Below are 19237 nucleotides of genomic sequence, written 5' to 3'. Positions count from 1 at the left end.
GAGAGAGAAACACCAACAGCAGAGTTGGAGGCCAATAGAGAGGGAGATTTGGACAAACAATGGGTGTGGGGAGGAATGGGGGGGGGCAGAAGAGGATGCATGAGGTGGACAAGATGGATACAGAATGAAACTCCAAGAAGGAAGAACTGGAAATTTGGAAAGAGGAAGAATTGGGGTGGAGTGTTGGGGGTTGGGGCTTAACGAGGGTAGAAAAGATCATGGTTTTAGATTGGGGACGATCTGAGATGGTGGAGAACAGCTGTCTTGAAGACCTGGAAGGGAGAATGAGTTTGAAGAGGATGTGGAAGTTACTTCCACAGATGGGACAAAAGAGGAACAAATGAGTGGAGGTGAGCAGTGATCCTGGATTTTGGGAGATTCACGAGGAGGGAATGAAGATTCGATGCAAAGATCAAGAAGTTCCCGTTCAAATTGTCATTGTTGTCTGATCTGAGAATCCTCAATCCTGAGGAGCGCACCACATATACAGTAATCCATATACATATAATGGAGCAAGTGTACATCCAGCCACTAACCCACGTGACGATATGGCTTTTAATTTACCTGTAATGTTCGAATGTCAGTTTCACCATGACTGCATCTATTAATTACATACTATTGGAATGTACCTTTCAAACTTTTAGATCCTTTCAACTTCTGGGACCTCTTAGACCTTTAAAGACCCTAGTTACAACCCTTTAGACTTTTTAGACCCTTTAAACACCATTAGAGATTTGCATCTTTTCGACCACTCGGACCCCAATATTCCATTAGACACTTAAGACCTTGTAGACCCAATTATCCCCCTTCGATCTCAAGGACCTTTTATGCCCCTGGGGTCCTGAACCCCTCGAGGACCCATTAGAGCATTTAGACATGTTTAGACTGCTTGAACACTTGATCACCTTGAGCTTGAGAGCTTCAGACCTTTGAGACCACTTACACCTTTTTAGACACTTTCGATACCTTTAAACACCAAAGACATTAATATCCTTCAGAGATTAGACCCTTTCGACCCCTTAGACCCAAACTACATACTATTAGAAAGTACCTTTTAGAGTTTAGATCATCTGGAACCTTTCAGACGTACACCACACAAGCATCTGTAATCTTCTTGCAAAACACAAGACCATACGTTTTCCAGCAAGTAATGCTCAGTCTCAACATACCCAGAAGGTTGGTACTCCGCTCGTTTTGCTAATACTGACATCCACCGAACGAATCGCTCATCTGAACTGAAACAGACACAATCGAAGCCAATCCAGTTGCTGATCTGACAACTGACGCCGATCCCATTCACGCTGATGCCTCAGTTGAGTTGATAGCATTGCATTGTCTACTTCTAATTGATGTGACATTAATCCATAAGATATCATCTCGATTGTACCCTTACTATTTCACGATGTGTTTCAGCATTTTTATTTCAAGTTATCGTGTATTGCGACCGTTGTCGCTGCTGACGGCCTTTTCATACTAATTTCAATCATACGGTGAGAAATAAAACGACACTCTGCTTGTGACGACATCAAGAAACAACACCATGGCAACAAACTAAGTTTCATGCGTCGGTGTGTATGGAGAGGTCGCGACAGGGTATGAGAATCCGGGTCGGATCCAGAACGACCTTCCGTCATCTTCCAGAAGACTGTCACATTTCCCAGCACAGTCTTGCAACATGATTTTTTACTCATTGCTGTAAATGGTCAAATTTCGGAGCAATTTGGTACCAAAAAAAATGAAGACTGCACGATAGAGTGCCTGAAAACCATCGTACTTCTGGGGCCATGAAGCGGAAAGCAGTCGCTCGTCCTACCCAGCCACAGCTCATTGGTTGGATGGTCTGCAATCCTTACATCGCACACGCGACGCACGATCGGCCGCCCCGGTGGGCTTCATTACCTGGGGTTCCTGTGCATGTGTGTCGAGCATTCTGGGGGCGGATAATGTCGTCTCGAAAGTCGCGCATCTCAAGAGACTTGTGCGATAAACTTCTCGCAATGTCGTCGGTACAAACACACCTTTGATTCTTTCCGTATCGATTACACAGGTGACGTTGATGTAAAAGTACGTGTTGCCATATTCAGGGGAATGAGTCTGTCGTTCGTTTTTTTTGGGGTGGTAATTAACTGTTTGCTCATCAACCACCTTTCCAGCAATTCCGAAAGAAATGTCAGAATCCTGAGGGTGTCCTTGACTTGGAATCCTATGCAAATATTTTTTGGTCTCCAAGCAGGACCTTCGCTACCCCTTCAATTCTTGAACTGACGCACACCTCATTTCCCCCCCCCCCCCGCACACACCCGTAGAGTGAAATCGCCGCTGGCCAACAGGGGGCGCGCGGTGTCACAATGAACGCAGACTGAGACAAGGCTAAACGTCACAATGAACGCAGACTGAGACCAGGTAAACGTCACAATGTAATACAAAAGTCTCGGGAGAAATACCTGTTTACAAGGTGTTTTGAGTTTTCGCGCCCTCGCATTCATGGCATCGTTTCACTTGGAGTCAGGATTTATTTTTCAACAATTTCATATTCACCCTTTTGTCCTGCTGGGGAAGGCATCAAGGCAGAAACAGTGCTGTGTCCAACTTGTCGACGCTTTGAAACGAGCGAGCTGTGCCGAACAGTCACGGATCGGATCGGCCTGTGCACTTAGAGTGTGCCGTGCCAAGTTGCCGACGTATGGCGAGTCGAAGCACGTGGTCACTACACGACTTGGTGTGAAGGTAACATCGTAACGAGCTCTGATCAGATTCTCACTGCGAGCTCGAGCACTATGACAGACGCGAGAGCTGAGATGCGTCATAGATCACAACAACCACGATGTGGGTAACGAAATGGAAGATCATGCCGTGGTTGATGCAAAACAAACCTGGGCTGCAAATCAGGTGAGAAAGTGCAAGCAACTGTCCAGATATCCGTTAGTTCGGCCATTTGTTAATTGCTGGTCACTCCATATCCCCTTATTCATTCGCTCTCTTGTTGCTTGTCCAGAGCAGCGACCCGGGTGAGCCTGTAACGCATGAGCTGCCTTAATGGCAACATACATATATATATATATATATATATATATATATATATATATATATATATATATATATATATATATATATATATATATATATATATATATATGGTGAAGGAAAGAACGAGTGAACAATAACGAATAACAAGATTAAAAGGACTTGCATAGGAAAGATAAAGTGAGCTGTGGTTAATGCTCGCAGAGAGCTCGTTCACGCATTGCCGATGGCTGTTCGCAAACTCACGAGGACAGAGGGACCATGCGAGAGATGCGGAGTAAGATCTCCATGCAGTGTCAACGCACACCCCACACTAAACACCCCACCGAGGAATATTGCTGTGGCGTTGAGCATCCCCCTCCCCATCCATCCCTGCGAACTAATTTCGGTGTGAGAAATAATCCCACCGCCTTCCCACCCCGTGGCCCCCATTTCCCCTCCCACATCCACAGAGTGAAATCGCTGTGAAATGTCAGCCTCCACCGTGCCACCCAAACCACATCTCCCACCACCCACACCTCATCTCGCCCTGTCACACCTCAACTTCCACAACCTACCATCTGCACCTCATCTCCCTCGCACCGCCACCCACACCTCTTCTCCCACTATCCCCAACACCCACACCTCATCCCCCACCTCCCGCAACTCACACCTCTTCTTCCCCCAACCCACACCTCTTCTTCCCCCTACTCACACCTCTTCTTCCCCAATCCCCACCACCTACACCTCATCCCCCACATCCTGCAGCCCACACCTCTTCTCCTACCCACCACATCCCCCCCAAAATTATCCCACACCTCATCTCCTCCACTTCCCAGCACATACACACTTCATCACACCCCACCCTCATCACCCACACCGCATCACCTCACCCCCCAACCCCCTTGTGATTGTGGAATACAGTATATTTTCCGTGAGAGGCAACCCTCCCCCAACCCGCACCTCAACATCTCATGTCCCCCCCCCCCCACACGACCTGCACCTCAACATTTCATGCCCCCCAACCCGCACCTCAATAACTCATCTCCCCCCCAACATCTCATCTCCCCCTCCCCAACATCTCATCCCACCCCCCCCAACCCCACCGAGTACAATGGTTGTGAGACATGGCCCCCACCCCTCTCCTCGGGGAATGATAGTTTTGTGAAGAGCCCCTGTACCCGGTTATTAGAGGGTACGTGTAGTCGTGCATGTACCATGGTTAATGGTTATTTTGTACCACGGACGATGTGTTCGCTCTTTCACATTATCCGTCCCCATAACTCCAACACACAATGGCTCGAATCGCTGGGGGGGGGGGGGGAGTAAGTAGGCGACACAATTCGATACAGCCATCGATCGCGGGATGAACTGCTGCGATCTTCCGATGGAGTCAAGGACGAGATTCGGATTCCCTGGACGGTCGGACAAGGATGGCGCCCTTCGAGCTGAGCCCGAGTCGAGGACCATCCACCCTGCGCTCCACGTAGTTCCAAACTCGAACCGTCGGAGGAGGGGTGGGGGGAGGGGTGCGAGTCCTCGTCGACGTCGCCTCCGTGGTCTGACGCACGCGATTCGTTGGGAAGGTGGGCGAGGGTGGGGAGAGGGAGCGGGTCCCGTGGATCCCTCCCACTCCGAGGAGATGGTCGGTTCCACGGACGAGCCTGGGCTTGGGGACAAGCGCACGAGGCTCCGGGTTCGCGGGACTCCACTCGCCTCGATCCGAACCATGGACTCGACTCCGTGGGTCCCACCGCTCCTGCTGGTCCTGATGTTGGCGCTTCCCTCGTGCGCCCCGGCAGTCCTCGGGCCAGGTTCGTGCGTGCCACACCGTGCGCTTCCGTGCGTTCACCTTCACACACCGGTCCGATTGGGACACCGGTGTGATTGGGATCTTGAGTGACGTTGATATCAATCAACACGAACCGACAACTTTGCCTTTGTTTTGAAATCACTTTTCGGAGTCCGAATTCGTTGGTATTAACGAAATCGATAATAATCCTATCGAAACTGGTATCGTGTACACAGTACACCTGCTGTAAGTTTCCTCATCGATGACATGATTACAGAACGATGGTTTATTGTTTAACGATCTCTCGGTTTGGCGGGAAAAGAGAGCAGGGAGAGAAAGTTTATTCTCTTTAACACAGTGTCGGGAACATTGTAAATGCACGACCTGAACGGCTCAAAATAACCGTCACAAATGGAACGACTGTTCAGGAGTGTGTCACATGTTAGAGGAGTGTGTTACAATCGGGACACATTCGAAGAGTGTTATGTATTCCAGGATTGTGCGTGAGAGTAAGGTGCGTCACGTGATATTAAGTGTCCCAGACCTAGAGTGTGTGTGTGTGTGTGTGTGTGTGTGTGTGTGTTACATGTTATAAGAGTGGTAGTGGAGTAATGTGTCTCATGTTATAAGAGTGGTGTTGCAGTAATGTGTGTTACATGTCATAAGTGGTATTGGAATAATGTTACATGTCATAATAGTGGTATTGGAGTAATATTAAATGTAATAAGAGTGGTATTGGAGTAATGTGTGTTTCATGTTATAAGAGTGATATTGGAGTAATGTATGTTACATGTTATAAGAGTGATGTTGCAGTAATGTGTTACATGTCATAAGAGTTGTATTGGAGTAATGTTACATGTCAGAAGAGTGGTATTGGAGTAATGTGTGTTGCATGTAACAAGAGTGGTATTGGAGTAATGTGTGTTACATGTCATAAGAGTGGTATTGGACTAATGTGTGTTACATGTTCAAAGAGTGGTTTTGGAGTAATGTGTGTTTCATGTTATAAGAGTGCTTTTGGAGTAATGTTGCATGTTATAAGAGTGGTATTGGAGTAATGTGTGTTTCATGTTGTAAGAGTGGTTTTGGAGTAATGTTACATGTTATAAGAGTGGTATTGGAGTAATGTGTGTTGCATGTTATAAGAGTGGTATTAGAGTAATGTTGCATGTTATAAGAGTGGTATTGGACTGATGTGTTACATGTTCTAAGAGTGGTTTTGGAGTCATGTGTGTTTCATGTTATAAGAGTGGTATTGGAGTGATGTTACATGTTATCAGAGTGGTATTGGACTAATGTGTGTTACATGTTATAAGAGTGGTTTTGAAGTTATGTGTTGCATGTCATAAGAGTGGTATTGGACTAATGTGTGTTACATGCAATAAGAGTGGTATTGGACTAATGTGTGTTACATGCAATAAGAGTGGTGTTGGAGTAATGTGTGTTCCATATTATAAGAGTGGTGTTGGAGAAATGTGTGTTGCGTGTTATGAGTGGTTTTGGAGTAATGTGTTTTACATGTTATAAGAGTGGTTTTGGATTAATGTGTGTGACATGTTATAACAGTGGTTTTGGAGTAATGTGTGTTACATGTTGTAAGAGTAGTATTGGAGTTGTGTGCATTATGCATCCTCACAATGTGTGTTCGAGCAATGTGACTAGGGTGAGTATACTGATTCTGGCTCACTTTTCCCCATGAAAGTGAATGGGGGATTTTCAGCGATTCATATTTTTTTCCCTAAAAAATAAGCCCCCTTTTTCGCCCAAGGTATAGTAATTTGTCTCCCCTTTTAACCTAGGGGCACTCTATTCAAATAACCAATCCAACAAGATAAAGATTTGTTCAAGTAGCAAAGTAGAAATGTGATTTGTTAAAGGTGATTCTGAAGAAATATCTGAAACATGAAAGCCGAGGGACACTCTTTTTCAAATAACGAATGCATATTGTTTAGCTCACTCATTGAACCTATAAAGATTTGTTCATTCTCAAATTCCTTCAATAGTTTCATTTTCTTTGCACAATAATCCCCATCTAAAATATTTAAAAATAAAACATTTGAATCTTTATATTTTTCAAGATGCCCCTTTTGTGTCATTATGAAATGATAAACTTCTCTCATTGATCTCATCTGACCACCCCCTGAGTTGCATATCATTTTGAGATTGTAGTAAATTATTTTTCCATTGTTCAATTGATAACCATCAAAGTTTTCAGTCCATTCAAGGATTTTTTTTTTTTTTTTTTTTACATCCCCTAAGTTATTGGTTTTTAAATTGATTCGCTTATTTGTTTTATTAACCTTTGTTTTAGTTATTTTTTCAATAAGACTTATTTGATATTTTTCACATTCATTATGTTTTCCATTTATATACCAAGACTGAGATTTTCTCCAATCTTTTGTTTGATTAATACTTGGTTCGACCATTTATATATTGTGAAAAACGCGGCGGTAGCCCTTAAAAACCCTAACCCATCTTCCCATCCTTAAAACTTGTGTCCATATGGAACACAATCTATTCTATTCACTCTATCATACAATATCCATATGGAACACAATCTATTCTATATAATCTATGATTAAATATTCACTCTATCATACAATATCCAGATGGAACACAATCTATTCCATGATCGAAAATAAATCTCTTATCATCAAAGGCTCCTAATGCCTTTTTATTTACTTCTTCACTATATATTTTGTGTTTATAACTTCTTATTGTATTCATTTTCCTATATTCTTCTTTCTTATTCATCAAACGATTATAATAATTTCTAAAAGTTATTGATTTCTTTATTACATATTTCTTTATTCCCTTTAACCTTTTATCAATCTGATCACCATACTTATAAGCATATGCCTTTGCTCTCAATCCAATAAACTCACTCATTACTTTTCCACCCAACTCATTGTTAAACTTACCAATAACCTTTTCATTCTTTTTTGAAAATAACTCACTCTTCTGATTAAAATTACTTGTATCATATACTCCAATATTTTTCTTCATATCTTTATAAACATCATCAGTTTTTATATCTAGAATAAAACGATCAGTGTCCATATACAACAATGAAACATTTTCACCATACTCTTTCTTTAAGTCATTATACAAATAATCATACATCAATATCTTTGATAAATCAAGAACTGCTGTTCCAATATAAATTGGTTTATCCATGACAATACTTTCCTTTTTCATATGAATAGCAGAGAAGTTCTCTGAAAAAAACCTCTTCTCCCTCAAAACTTGGTTTATTTATCAATCTCGAAGATTCTTTCCAAGATGTTGCGAATCTAATGTTTTGTCTGTTTCTAACATTTTCCATAGTCTTTCCAAATACAGCATTATTCATTAATTTATAAAAGTCCCCTTCAAATTTTACTTTTGTATTTGCTCTCATATCTGTATTGAATTTAATATACTTTTCCATCCAAGGACTTTGTTTAAATTTTAAAACTCTATGAATTTTAGCTACTCTCAACCCAGCAGATAAATATTGTCTCAAGTTCCTTTGATGCAAAACATATCCCTCTTTATCATAGAATGTTGTTAATAACTTTTCTGTTGATTTACCTTTAATATTAAAACTTTTATGATAATCACTTAACCATTCTTTCTTTGGGGTTTCTTTCTCACATGCAAAAGGAAGGTCTTTATGCTTATTATGAAGATCACTCGGGTACCTCAAATCAACTTCAAAATAATAACCTTCTTCTTCCTCATTCAATTCCTCTTGAGAAGAAATAACAATATTCATCAAAGCCTTTTCATAATCCTTTTCTTCCACCCACTCTAATTTACCATAAGGCAGAGATTGAGACATTGCCCATCCATACAAATTATTAGCATCAAAATACATCAAATAATTACTATCTTTTTCACTCATAATTTGGAAGATATTTATTATTTGCTTTAGCGTGTCTTTTTGAACATACTTGTGATATTCCACCTCTCTTAGACTTCTCAATCATCAAAAGCATATCTACATCACTGATTAAATCTATATCTTGTTTTGTCATTTTCAACATTGCACTCCAAGCTAAACCAGGAGCTGTGAAATAGTGGGCAGGATCTAATCCATAACAATTTTTATTATGACAGAGTGATCAAAAAGCTTCAAACACATCAGCTAACAATAAAACATCTGTTTTTAGATGCAAATCATGATATTCTCCAAGGTTCTTTATCTTAAATATTTTCCAAATTTGTTGTGCATGTTTATATTCCTTATCACTTATCTCTTCTTCAAAAAGGTTATTATAGAAACTTTCTTTTGAAGGAAGTTGTGTTTCTTTAAATCTCATAAATGAATCCATATCATCATAAGGATAAATTCCCTTACTTGTAAGAATTTTCTCTTTACTTTGAATTCCATTCCTTGTTTGAATTTCCTCTCTCGTAAGAATTCCCTCTAAAATCAGAATTTCCTCTTTAGTTAGAATTTCATTCATTGTTCGAATTTTCTTTATAATTAGAATTTCATCTTCAGTCAGAATTTCTTCATTAATTTCCTCATTAATTAGAATTTCCTCTTTACTTTGAATTCTCTCTTTAATCTGAATTTCCTCTTTAGTTAGAATTTCCTCTTTTGGAAAGAATGAACTAAGATTTGGAAAAGAGCCCGTGGAGCTTAGATTTGATGCTCGGTTGGCTAGTTGTGTTCCCATAAACTTGTAAGAATCTAGGAACCTAATACGAGTTAAAGGTTTTGTGAATATCATTTTTGTAAATGAAATATACTTTTGACTTGTGTTTGTTATGGCAGAAATATTCCCTGGTGTTTTTGAAAGTTCATTTATAAATAGATGTGTATCATAGTTGGCGCTGTTGGTGAAGAAAGACTGGAATAAAAGAAGGTAATTTATAATTAAGATTACAACAGGAATGAGCGGGACCTCTATATTTAACAGTATGATGACAATGATCCCTAACTTTAGACTCCTCAATTTCCTCCTCACAAATATGACAGATATTGTTCTTTCTAAATTCAAATTTTTCTTCTTTGGTTAATTCCATCGTTTCATTTGTTTCTTTCATTAATTTAGTTAGTCTTGTACAATCCTTTTCTAATTGTTTTACAAACTCTTGTGAAGCTTTTTTCCACTATAATGTTCAAGTTTATTATACTTTTCTCCAACAGATGATTTGATATAATAACAGAAACCACAAGGAATATGTTTTTGATATTTATTTGCATGTGATTATTTTGGATTATGAGAAGCAGTATTTGGCTTTTTAGGATACATTCAAAATCAGCGTATATCACAAATGGGTGCATGATAGATTTATTATAATCTTCAAAAGAAATCTTTTCACCAGGTTTAGGCATTGTAATTACAGCTGATTTATGATTACTACAATATTTTGAATGTTGTTCCAATTGTTCTTTTGTATGAAATGAATTAAGACATCGCTTACAAGGATATATTTTGTTTGCTGTTCTGAATACCTGAGAAGAGATTAATCTTGCTAAATTATTTATGTATCTGTAATGTGAATTCTTTCCAACACTAAAATATAAAAGATCAATGTGTGTTTCTTCATTTTTATAGTTGTTTGAAATTTTTAATATTTGAACTTTGTTTGTATCCGTTAATCCATATACATTAATAGAAAGATTATTCTTTTTCTCAAATTTAGGAATATCTGTAAGTGGCATTAGGAATTTAAAATCTTTAATGTCCAAGGTATTCTCATATTTCATCTCTTGTTTCACTCTTTCTGAATTACATTTTGGTGGATGCAAGTGAGCAAGAACAGACCAGAGAAAACATTTATTATCATAGTTCTTAATATTAACAACTGCCTTCTTTAGTTTTATTTCTTTTGGTAATTCAATATAAGAAGAAGCTTTAAGAGGGTTTGATTTTAGAATGTGTATATCTAAAAAGATGATTTAAAAAAATATTAAATCCACTTCCTACCACTGTATTATCAAAATCCTCCTCTTGTCTTGATAGTTCTTCATAAACCCCACTATTCAAAAAATCTTGAAATGATGTTATAAAATGAAGATCTGTTCTCATATAAGGAGTTTGTTCTTCATCTTGTCTTTTCATATTCATTTTCAGTCCCATATAAAACTTTAACGTTTTCATTTCTTTTAATGTCTTTCTAATAACTTTTTCAACATCAGGTTTCACTATTTCAATTTATTCAGCTTTGGATGATGGACCGGGTTCTCTAAATTGAAAAATCCTTATTTTTATACGCCCTTTAAATGCCCCATCAGTGTTTTCAATATAATAGTCTCCCTTTACTTTAAACTCATTTTTCTTGTGTTTTTGTGATTGAAGGTGATTCTTATAACTACTCTTCAAAACATCCTTTGAGCAGATATCACAATGTTTTCTTTCCAACTCAAGAGGAGATATTTGATGAAATAGATTAAATGTGTGTTTGTTGGTTCGGAGGTGTTTTCTATAATGTTTATATTCGTGATTACAAACATCGCAGTATGTTGTATTCACCATATTTATATAATAAAACTTTGCTAAAACTAAAATTTTCTTGATGAAAATTTCCTTTATTGTACAGGTGAATCTGTGCTTAAAACAACTTTATCCTCCAACTTTTTTCACTTAATAAATACAATGTTTCAAGACACAAAAGACAAGTTTCAATCAATCTCTTCACTTGTAAAAGATACTGAGAAATATGTCAAGCATGTAAAATTGAACAAAGATAAATATAACAACTATTGGATAAAAACTATTATGGTAAATAATATGAGTTCTTCAATTTCCTTCATTGGAAGGGCTTTTAGTACACATGGAAGAACATCAATTAAAGTATCTCAAACAAAAGTTTCTCCTCTCCTTCTGGTAATATATTCAAAACTAGAAAAAGCAATGAAACAAGAAAAAGTATCAAAAAATAAAAACCTTATGGATGAAGCTTTAGAAAGAAAAGATGAGACCATCTGTAATATGCAAGGAGAAATTTGTATTTTTTTTTCAACAACCCTAAAGATGTAAATCCTGATGAAATAAAGGATGTTAATATATCAGGTGAAATGACATTTCGTTCAATAGTAGTTAAGGATCATTTTAAAATTACCTTTAATATAAAAAATGTCGCAGTTGAATCTGTCAATGAAAAAAAGTATATAGATATCGATGGTAATGTTTTTTCTACTAATTAAATATGAGTCATTATTCAACTGAAGATTATGAGAGTGATTATGATACCGAGAGTTTGCATGCAAACGATAGTTATGATACCGAGAGTTTGTGTTCAAACGACAGTTATGAAAGTAGTTTTATAGATGATTCTGAAAGTATCGAAGATGAATTTCAGTTGAAGTAAACTTTTACTTCATAAATATGATAGACTTCCCTGATTCTCCATGTGACAAATTTGAGAATTGTCCTGCGTGTGAAAGACGGGGATTAAACAGTCAAAAGCCGATAAACAATGTATATTTTGCGATTATCTTATAATTAATGATAATAAAAAATTTAAAAAGGAAAATAATTCTTTAAGATTTACACCAAAAATGAATTACTTTTCAAGATTGATGAGAGAAATGAATATAAAGTATGAGGGGGATAACACACCTTTCCTTACAAGGGAAGAAACTGAACGTATTCGAGAAATGTTCAAAGGATTGTTGTTATATATTGTTATGAATTTGGAATACAATCGCACACAACATACAGGTTCCCTTAGTCAGCTATGTCGATAAGTGAATGTTCCCTTGATAGCTCACCTTTCATTGTTTAAATGTTTTGAAATTGATTAGATGCGCTGCGGATCGATTTAATAGTTGGGGAGCGAACAATGGAGACGTCCCTCCCCCTCTTCTGCGAAGAGGAAGAAGAACCCTGCGGTGACATCAACAACTCCCTCCCACCCGTGGTTGAGCGGGGGGTGGATCATGAGGGCATGAGTCATGCCGGGTGCGGGGGAGGGGTGCAAAGGATAAAGAGGACATCTTTTCTTTGTTCAAAGAGAGTTCGTAAAAGAGTTCATAAAGAGTCCCGTGGGAGTCCCGTGGTAGGGCTGAGTTTGTGGGCTGAGTTCGTGGGAGTCCCGTGGCAGAGTTCGTGTGCTGAGTCCCATGGGAGGAGTAAGCTTTTTGCTTCGGCAGTTGGGGGAGTCAGGAGGAAGCCAGAAGCCAAGGAGCTGCGTGGAAGTCCGGGCGTCGCGAAGGCGACGCGAGCTGGAAGCGCAGCCTTGCCTGCTGTGTCGCGCAAACCGCGCACTCGTGTGGAGAGAGCCGGAGAGAGCTCGCCTGCCACACGGAAGGCCTGAGCTCGACCGCGGCTTCGCTAGCTGTCGTGGGGAAGGAGCATCGCGGGTCGCCCAAGTGCGTTCGTTTGGAGAGAGCCGGAGAGACCTCGCCTGCCACACGGAAGGCCCGAGCTCGGCCACGGCTACGCGAGCTGCCGTGGGGAAGGAGCATCGCAGGTCGCCCAAGCGCGTTCGTGTGGAGAGAGCCGGAGAGAGCTCGCCTGCCACACGGAAGGCCCGAGCTCGACGCGGCTGCGCTAGCTGCTGTGGGGACAGGACGTCGCGGGTCGCCCAAGCCAGACACCACGAGGGTGCAGGTAACCTGCAACGGTCTCGTGGGACTCGTTCGGTCTGCCAAGTCCCACGCCATAAAGACCCAAGAGGTCCAGTCTGACCCCATTGCCTTTGATGGGGTCTTTTTCCTGCTTTTCTTTCGAATGAATGTTGTGGCGCTGAGTCCCGTAAGTAAAACTGTGTAAGTGACTATACATTAATAATTGCTTATAGACGGTTGTAGTTCTTTTGTCGTGCTTTTTTGCTTGTATAATTGCATACGTGTTTTGCCTTATTTAATTGCATATGTGTTTCATTATAATAAATGTCCTTGTGTAAATGTAAACCTGCTCGTTGCGTCCTTTCCGTCATTGACTGAACATTTTGTGTGTTGGGAGTTAGAAAGCCGTTGGTTTGCTGTAATAGAGGGACATTTGGACCGATGGTTCTCGGCGATTACGCCGCTCGGAATCGCGCACGGACAGGCTCGCCTCGGCGGTTTGTTCCGTACGAGTTCCGTCGAGGGTGGAATACCCCGGTAGTTGGATCATGTGGGTATTTAGGTGCATTGAAGATTGGCAATCGACCCTACCCCACGTGATCTGCCGAATGGCGTATTTCGGTTCTTGTACAAGGACCCGTCGCTCGGAGTTATCCGAGCAGCGATCTATATTCCGAGCGATCGGTCGGGCCGACTCGACTTGCGGCTCCGTTCAGAGCGGTCGGTTGGCGGCCGACCCCCGTCCAGTAACAATATTATTCATGGATGTGATTTTCAGGGAAATATCAACACAAGATATTGCGTCAATAAAATAATGGATTATCTTGAAATTAAACGTGAACTTAGGATAAAATATAGTTTCTAAAAAAGCCAACAATAAATTAGATAACCTGTTTTCCAAATATATAAATGAATGATTTTTTACCCATTTGGGAAAATAAGATAAAATTTAACAATCATAAAAATCTTCCAAATTCATTAAGATGTCTCATTGTTGGTTCAAGCGGATGTGGAAAAACCTGCTTGCTTTTGAAGGTGCTCCTGACTCACAACTTTTTTGATTATGATAATTTAATAATTTTCACAAAGTCGAGTTTTCAACCAGAGGATCAACTACTCTCACAAGGATTTAATGCTGGTCTTCAAAAAGAAGATATAATCGGTTTATGTAAACTTCAAAAAAACCTAAATGATTATAACATTGAAGATATAATACAACTATTTTGTGATACACAGAGATGTAAAAAGAAATCAAAACCGATAACTTGTATTGTTAGTGATAATACGGATGATATACCGTCTCCCCAAGATTTGGATAAATCTAAAAAGAACCTCGTTATCTTTGATGATTGTGTAAATAAGAGAAACCAAACGGTAATGGACAGCAACTACACAAGAGGGAGACATTCTTCTTGTAATTGTATTTATCTTAGTCAATCGTACTTTCAACTTCCTCGTCGTTCCATCAGAAACAATGCTAATACTTTTATTTTATTGAAGTTAAATTCAATCGATATAAACAATTTTTGGAGAGACAATTGTTGTACATTATGTAGTAAAAAGGAATTTGGGGATTACATGAAACACACGACTGAAAAATATAAATATATTGTTGTGAAACAAGATGAGATATTAAATGATATTTTCCAATAAATAAATGGATGCGAAAGAAAGAGCAAGAAGATTTAGGGAACATCAAGAGTTGGTTTCAAAAGTTGTAAAACAACAGGAAGACATAAAGAAGAAACGCAGACAAAAACTAATGGGTGAAGAAGCATTTGAAAGAAAACAAGAGAAATTTTTTGAACCACTTTTAAAAACTTCCCAAGAAAAAATTATAGATGTTTGCACAGTTCCCACAAAAAAATATACTCCGAGAAAGCTCCAAATGTTAAAAGATTTCAGTCAAATGACGGAGGAAGAATTCGAGCATATAGGATAATTAGAATATGATGATGAAGGATTATTTCAACAACCGGAAGAGATGAATCGACTCCCTGATTATATTGTGAATGCTCTTCAAAACAATGAATATTCAGCAGATTCAAAAACCAAAGCAGGACTCATTCCAACAGAACAACCAGCAATATTTCATCTTGTTCAAGAAAAGGTATTGATATTTAATGATGAATTAAGGTTCTTGAGTTCTGCTCAACCTCCTGTCAAACTAACTCCGAGATTAATGTTTCTTCTCACAAAAGATGGAAGACAAGGTTCAACTGTGAGGGATGAATCAAAGGATATTGATAAACCATTGGATATGAAAAATAATGATGATAAAGTATATCTTGATCTGCTGAACTCTGTTGATTATAGGGTTATTCTTTCTGGTAAAAGTAGGAAGAATGAGAAGGAGAAACATTATTCAGGCTTTAAGTATCCTTGGTTCAGGTATTAGTTTTCTTCCAAACGACCCATTGCAATTAGTTAATAGACTGTTTTTGTTGTGAAGTAGTAAGAAAGCTGGAAATAACAATTGTTTTAATGAAGCATCAGCCATTTTGGACCAGTTGATGAACATGAAAATAATTAATAAATCTCAATATAAAGACATTTTATCTCGTATTAAATAAGATGAGAAGCACAATCCCGAGTTTTAATTTCACAACAAGTGACTACACATCTTCATTCCCATACCCACTACAACTTGACCCAACAAAAGAATATGAGGCATCTTTATTGTCCATGGAAACTTATAATACCTTATTTAATATAACTGATAAAAATGACAAGTTTAGTTATAATCCGGGAAGTGGATACAAAACGATAACAGTCTCACCCGGAGCATATGAGATTTCTCATATATCTTCCGAAATTGCTCGTCTTATGAAAGAACAGGGTGATGAACCAAAAATATTGTGATAGACATTCAAAAACATACTTCAAAATGAACGATTAAACTTAAAAATAACTACAAGGTTGATTTCACAATTGATAATTAATTTCGAGAGTTATTGGGTTTCTCCTCAAAAAAGATTGAAACTAATGGGACGTTTTACAGTTATAATGCCATTCAAATATCGTCAGGAATAAATTCGGTATTTATTCACTGTGATTTGATTGATGGTGCTTATAATGATGGAAAAAAACAAATACAATATTTTCATTCAGTGCATACTCAACCCCAATTGGTTATAAATTCAGTATGGAACCCAAAAATTTGGTTTATCTCCCTGTGTCAGGAAAAAAACACAGAGTAAATTTTAGGATAACCGACTAAGATAATCGTATGATTTCTTTTAATGGGGAAGTTTTATATCCATTAGAATTCACCGACGTGAAGTTTTCCAAAAAATAAATACGATGGTTATTGTGAGGAAACACGAGTTGAGAAAATATAAAATAATTCCAGGGGATGGGATGTTCCTTTCCCCATACAACATGGGCGAAGGTATGTATCTTGGTCGAGGATACGATAAACCTAAGAGACAAAGGGGTGTCGGACATCAATTTCGAGGAGATGGGATAATTGATACTCGAATGGGTATCGGTTCAACTATTCTTGAACATAAAGACCTAATTGGTTCAACTGCTTCTGCCGTGGGAAATGTTGCAGGTGCTATAAAAAGTATAAAAGATGCCCAAAAGGAATCTCATAAATTACAAGCAATAAAAGAAATTTTAAAAGGCAAAACTCAGTTGTCTCCCCAAGAATGACAGAAAGTAATTCGAATACTTGGAATAGGGTTTCAAAAGTTTTAACATCTTTTTTCCTTAATAAATACAAGTATGGAAGCAATTGATAGTATCTATGATTTGGATGATACTATTATTATCTCAAACTCCACTAAAAAAGAAGATTACTTCAAGGTAAATGCAATAACTGGAACAGTTATGGAACAGAACAATAACTGCATGAATAACTGGAACTGGAATGCAAATGGTTCAAAAAGTTTTGAACTATATAATCAACAAACCTATTTGAATCTATCCGAAAGTTTCTTATTGTGTAAATTTACATTCACTAAGGCTGGGAATAACACAAACACTACACTCGTAAATGATTTCTTCTGGGAAATGTTTGATAGTGTTCGTTTGTACATTGGAACACAAGAAGTTGAAGCGGTTGATTATGTCTCTGCTGTATCTGAAATGATGAAATTTACACTATATTCATTCGGTGATAGAATGGGAAAGGGGGCTGTCGAAGGTTTTATTCCTGATATGTCAACGGGAACAAACACAGACCCTGGATATAATCAAAGGAAAGGAATGTATAATGATGATACAAAAGCAGGTAATAGTTTGACTGTGGCAGTTCCTCTTAAAGGTATATTTGGATTTTGTTATCGTGATAAAGTTCTGTATGGCCTTAAAATTAGATTTCAACTTCAAAAGAATGATAATGAAAATATATTACTTTTTGGTGTTGTTCGTGCTTTTGGTGATCAGAATAAATTTGTAATTGATGAAATGAGTTGGTATATTAGTGAATATACTCCTAATCTTAAAACAGAAGAGGTGTTGAATAGAAGACTGAACTCAAAGAAACCAACTCTGTGTATCATACCTCAAACGAAGATATCAACACGTTAAATTCAACCAAACCACTTACACGTAGAATTTGGGTGTTCTGGAAGGAAAGCCATGATATCTGTGGATCATTTAAAAAAAAGCCAGATGGTGATACTGCGACTGATAAGGATAATGCATTGAGTGATAATGCTAAGGTGAAACAACTTCGTGTTTCTCAAGATGGAACATTTTACCCACGAGAGAGAGATTGGAAATTAATTGGGAAAAAAATGATTTTGCTGAAGCATACAAGTCTTACCAAAAGGTGTGCGAACGTAATGGAAATAAAGAACCCATTTTGGATATGACAGCATTTAAAAGTTTGTATACAATCTATGCGTTTGACCTGAGTGCTCAAAAGGAAACTATAAAGTCTAATCGAGTGGATACTTCCCTGTACATTGAAAGAGGAGAGAGTGAAGAAGTTGATACATATTGTTTGCTTTTGGAAGAAACAGAATTGCAGATTTATACAGATAATGGTGTTATGATAAGTCTCACATAATTTTTTTTGTTAAATAAATGCGTGGCAAAGTACCATTTGGGGTATATGTTAATCAAATCAATCTTCATAAACTATCATCTTGTGTTCAAAAGCAAAAGCCTTGTACGATTAACGTTAATACAATTCAGAGAAAAGGAGCAGTATGAATTGATGTTTTGCTCACAAGAGAACAGGTTAAAATCTTGAACGATACTGGCTCACTTAAAATTAAAATGACAAAACCAATGTTGAGAAAATATTCAATCAGAGAGACGAGTGGAGGATTTCTCCCATTTCTAATTCCTTTATTTGCTGGTTTAAGTGCAGTTGGAGCATTGACGGGTGGTATTTCAACAGCGGTGAAAACTGCCAACGAAAGGAAGGCTCAACTCCGGGCTCAAAAAGAATTGGAAAGACATAACAAAGAGTTGGAGAAACAAATTAGTGGAAGTGGTGTCATTGTAGATTTTGCTGAAAAACTTGAAGGTCTGCCTGATAAAGTGAGATTGTGAGTTGGAGATATGCTTTCTTCTATGGCACAAGCAGGTGTAAAATTAACTAAAAGGGGTAATGGATTTTCTCTTTCTAATAAATAAATGAGAATTCATGAGTGGTTTAAAGAATTTGGAAAGAATACAACATCAAATTTACAACTTGTCAAATATTGTAAGAAATTAAAAATTCATAATGTGGTTATTTGTATGAGAGATGAATTAACAAATGTGCCTAAACATACAAAGAATATTATTATGAACTTAGAAGATAATAATGGGAATGGTTATCATTGGGTTTGTATTTTCAATAATCAAGACAAATATTATTTTGATAGTTTTGGTCTTCCACCACCTGTTGAAGTCATAAAATTCTTACAGAATGGTGTTTATCAAACATTTCAAGTCCAAGAATTAAATTCCAAGTGTTGTGGTCAATTATG

At 38.2% G+C, this 19237-nt stretch overlaps 1 protein-coding gene across 7 annotated transcripts in view; it reads left to right on the top strand.

Moving 5' to 3' along the window:
- Window positions 1-19237, top strand: part of LOC147025796 (protein kinase C-binding protein NELL2-like) — a 370788-nt gene that overhangs the window by 22083 nt on the left and 329468 nt on the right. For 3 of the 7 annotated variants that reach the window (XR_015058010.1, XM_085880616.1, XM_085880613.1), the window contains exon 1: window positions 4595-4817. The exons of 2 other annotated variants lie outside the window; for them this stretch is intronic. Coding sequence is in view for 3 of the 5 variants with exons in the window: in XM_085880616.1 (XP_085736742.1) it covers window positions 4646-4817 (172 nt within the window). In the remaining 2 variants the exon portion in view is untranslated. Of the gene's footprint in view, window positions 1-2306; window positions 2404-4592; window positions 4818-19237 lie in introns of those variants that run through there. 2 more of the 7 variants (XM_085880619.1, XM_085880614.1) reach the window with 2 other exon arrangements.

Source organism: Eptatretus burgeri, chromosome 5 (assembly GCF_056783735.1).
Source record: "Eptatretus burgeri isolate ZD-2024b chromosome 5, Ebu_testis_v1, whole genome shotgun sequence".
Classification (NCBI taxonomy): Eukaryota; Metazoa; Chordata; class Myxini; order Myxiniformes; family Myxinidae; genus Eptatretus; species Eptatretus burgeri.
This window is presented reverse-complemented; position numbering and strand designations above follow the sequence as displayed.